The sequence below is a fragment of the Ziziphus jujuba genome, chromosome 1, assembly GCF_031755915.1.
Source record: "Ziziphus jujuba cultivar Dongzao chromosome 1, ASM3175591v1".
NCBI lineage: Eukaryota > Viridiplantae > Streptophyta > Magnoliopsida > Rosales > Rhamnaceae > Ziziphus > Ziziphus jujuba.
In genome coordinates, this window is record NC_083379.1 from 7,360,673 (window position 1) to 7,364,954 (window position 4,282).

The 4,282-nt window shown below is 33.4% G+C and overlaps 1 protein-coding gene across 1 annotated transcript; it reads right to left on the reverse strand.

Moving 5' to 3' along the window:
* Positions 1-971: 971 nt before the first annotated feature.
* On the reverse strand, positions 972-3,922 carry LOC107414267 ((R)-mandelonitrile lyase 3-like). The gene is made up of 4 exons (XM_048469355.2): positions 3,593-3,922; positions 2,682-3,341; positions 1,483-2,329; positions 972-1,268 (listed from the first exon to the last, which is right to left on the reverse strand). Exons 1-4 carry the CDS (start codon positions 3,675-3,677, stop codon positions 1,208-1,210), a joined length of 1,653 nt encoding a protein of 550 aa, XP_048325312.1. The 5' UTR covers positions 3,678-3,922; the 3' UTR covers positions 972-1,207.
* Between the last annotated feature and the right edge of the window lie 360 nt (positions 3,923-4,282).

Here is a 4,282-nt window from a genome sequence, read left to right on the forward strand (position 1 = left end):
AAATTTAAATATTGTTTTGTCTAAAGCTGGCACTTTACAGTTTATTTTAATTTTTTGACAAATAAATTTATTTGTAAACAACTTATTATCGTATGGAATAATTTCTTTTTACTTTTACTATTTTCATTGAGGTCATTTTTATCATTATCAAAAAAAAAAAAAAAAATTCAACCATGCTGACTGCAATTTTCATAGTTTGACCAAATAAAATGGAATATGTGAAATAAAAATAAAACTAGAGGAGAAGCTAGGAATGTTAATTTACCCCGCATACTCTGAAAATCGTGGTGCACTGCCCCTAAAAGGATGATTTTGCCCCTAAAAATCGGGACAACGGGGCAGGCTCGGGATAAATCATTAAACCCCGAATTGGGGACAGGCCGGGACCGGGAAATAAAGAAACCGGCTCGAACCCGACCCATATATATTTACTTATTATTTTTTTTTTATATTTTATATATTTGGACTATTATATTTTTTAAGGATAGATTTTATTATAATTGTAAATTTGGACCTTTATGAATTTTATTATATTTCTATTACATTTTAGTCACTTTATTTATATTTTATTTATAAAAAAAAAATTTATATGAATTTCTCAAAAAAAAAATATCAATTATTAAAAAAAATAAATGAGAAAAATCGCCCCGCTCCATCCCCGATTAGGAAATCCCCATCCTTGCCCCGCCTATAAAGAAACGGAAAAACCGCGAGGACGGGATGAAAAATTTCCCACAGGGATGGGGATGAGATTTAAAAAACCGATCCTGTCCTGTCTCGTTGACATTCCTAGGAGAAGCATGTGCAATCTTAAAAACACAGTGCACATGAAAAATCTTAAAACTAGAAAGGGAGTTTGTATAATTTACTATTACTTTTTCAGTGTTTTACTTTATTATGTTCATTCAAGAAAAAAAAAAAAAGAAGAAGAAGATATTTTTACAGTTTTCAACAAAAAAGAAAAATGCTTAAAATTTTTATTGTATTATTAATATATAGTCGGGAGATATTTCCATAGAGTAAGGAAGTAAAAGTATAAATCCCCTTCTTAGATATAAAATAAAAATGATTGCTATCGATGAACCAGCACAAGTAAGTTCTACAAAACATTATACATAATTGCATTCCGACCGCAATGATTTATTGACCATACTCGTCCAATAAAATGGACGTTTGGCAAATTTATTTCTCTGATTTACTATTTTCTTTAATAGTGAATAATCTGTTTCGCTGCCTCTCTTTCCTGTAACATTCTAAAGCCAACGTACCTGTCCAAAGTTAACCAAATGACAAAACCAAGTAAAAAATAAAGTATTTCATTAAAAAAAAAGTTTAAAAATAAAACTAAGAAAAAGGCATTTATATATATGTATATATATATATATATTATTCTAGAAAAAAAAAACATATATATATATATATATATATATATATATATATGTATATATATATGTAAATATTGGTGCGTAAGATTAATATTACCGGCCTATCATCATAAGGGTGGCCTGAGGGTTGGTTCCGGGAGATGTATTGAATATGGATCCGTCTACCACTCGAAGTGAATTTGTACCCACCACCCTCAAATCACCATCCACCACCTTTCCCACCACACATCCGCCATGGTAATGCCAGACAGTCGTTACCGTGCTTCGGCAAAATGCCTCCATTGATGCATCATCTGATTGGTTACTTGGCAAAGTAGGTCCTAAAAACTTGAAACCTGGAGCACCTTCTAAATCTTCAAACTTAAGTCCTACCATGGAGTCAGTCTTCAGCATATCACCGACCTTCCTCATTCCTCTTACGCAACGAGCAAGGTCCTCTGGATCTTCGAAGTACTTGAATTGGACAGTAGGGCTGATTTTCACATCAGCCAATGAAACCAACCAGAGGGAGCCACTCGACAAAGGTCCAGAGAACTTCTCAACAATAGTTGCCACACTCAATTCTAAAGGAGCAGTTCCATTTGGATAAAAGCTAAAAGGTTGAGGAAAAGTAAATGAGGTATTGTAAGAGAGTGTCTCTATGTAATTGAAATCATTGGTAATTCCTACGACCTGTATAATTGATGGATCCAATGCAAACGGGACTACAATATTGATGTTATTACGGGGATTGTCAGACATATAATTTCCCACATCGGGATTTTGGCTGACTACAGGAATTGTATGTGATGAAAGATGAGCTACTGGACCAACTCCACTGAGTAGAAGAAGCTGAGGACTCCCAATTGCCCCTGCACTCAATATCACCTCTCCTTCCTCTCTTATGAATGCCTCATGAGTCCTCCCTTTCGAATCACGATATGCAACTCCAGTTGCAGTTACATCTACATGTATAGCATGAATGTGAAAAATAACATATATATATATAGACATACGCACAATAATACTAAATTTATCAAAATATTCATCAAATTTATTAAATAAATGATATAATAGATGATATAGTAATATTTAACTGGTTTATTTTTTTAATTCACTTTTTCATTTACATAGTTTACTCATAGATTTATATTATATTAATATATCAATCAATATCATTTTAATGCATATCATTTAATAAATAATTTTTATGTGTATTTTGGTATTACTAGGCATCAACATCTTATTAGAGTAATAAGACTCTGGTCCTCCGTATAAAATTATACATCGAAAGATGTTATTAAATGTGATGGTCACCTGATGTTTTGGAAGAGAAGATGATCCTCTCCGCATAGGCCTCAACTGCAACTTTCAGGTTCTTCAGTTCGCCTCTGTTAAGAAGTTCCACAGCTCCATGTCTCCTTCCCTCATTATCGAAGATTGAACCAGAAGTTTTAGTTCCCACTAAGTGTTGCAGACTGAATCCATTGTCAGGACCAACTCCTGCTTCAAACAAAGCGTCTCTAAAAATAGATTGCCAGGCTGATAGATTTGGCTGGAAAACAATAGTGTCTTCCACCCACTGATATGCATCCTCCACCGCATCCATATCCCAGTGAATGCCAGATTCATTATAGAATTGGTCATCAGCTCTGGAGAAGAATCCTCCATTGAGCATGCTGCTGCCACCAAGGACTCTTCCTCTAACATTTGCAACACTGTCTTTTGAAGTAAACCTCTGAGCAGGTGTTTTACCATCGTCTTCCTGCAAAAGATTAGCTAAAAACCCGCTTGACTTCAACACCAGTGGGTATGAAGTAGGAACACTGCCCCTTTCAAGGACAAGAACCGAGTAGTTTGCCGATAAAGTTGAAGCCAAAGGACAACCTGCTGTGCCACCTCCCACTATTATATAATCATACTGTTCTTTTAATGGTAGATCGATGGCATTGTATACAGATTTCATGTAACTAAAATCTGCAAATTACATGAGACATTTATATCAATATTTAAAACAATTAATTAAAGTATATGGATAGACTATGTTATATTGAATTAATTATAACTCTATGTTTCGACCATATCATTTTTTTCATCAAAACAGGCTATATACATACAAATGCTCCTCGATTTGATTTTTTTTCTTTGATTAATTGGCCAAATATGAAAATAAATATAGGAGAATAGGAAAAAGGTCCTAAATATTAGAGAGATGTATATTCGCTTACTATAATCTGATGAAGCGGGCAATGCAAGAACATCCAGTTGAAGATGAAAAAGATAAAAGAGAAAAAGCAGGGCTAAAGTAGCCATGGTTTATAATTATATACGTATAGCAAAGTGCAGGAAAATTTCGATGTTTGCTTCCTTGAAAATTATACTCTTACTCTTCCAGCATTTATAGCCATTTTATACATACAAATAATAATAATAATAATAATAAATAAATAAAAAGCAGACAAGGAACGGCGCCGAAAATGTCTCGGAAGTGGGATCCATAGCCCACGGGTGTTTCCCAGGCCAGTAAAAGAAGAAGATTGTCGAGGACTACCCAAGCCTACAAGTAGGCAGGACTTTCAGTTACGATGTCTAGATAGAGAAAGCCTTTCTTAATTAAAGCCAATCGATTATCGGATTTCACCAACCCAACTACCACTACCAGGGGCTGGTAAGCATCGTACACTCATATGCGTAAGAAGTTTTGCGACAAATATATATGTTAATGTTTTAGAAAACCAAAAAAATAATAATAATAATTAAATTATCCAACATTATAAATCAAATAATTGTTAATAAAGTTTTTACAGTAATTTTATATAAAAAGAACATTTGAATGGTATTCTTTTAGAATATTAAACAAATTTTTTGTTTGAATGAATTATTAAGGTACACATAATAATATTATAAGATGTAGACAA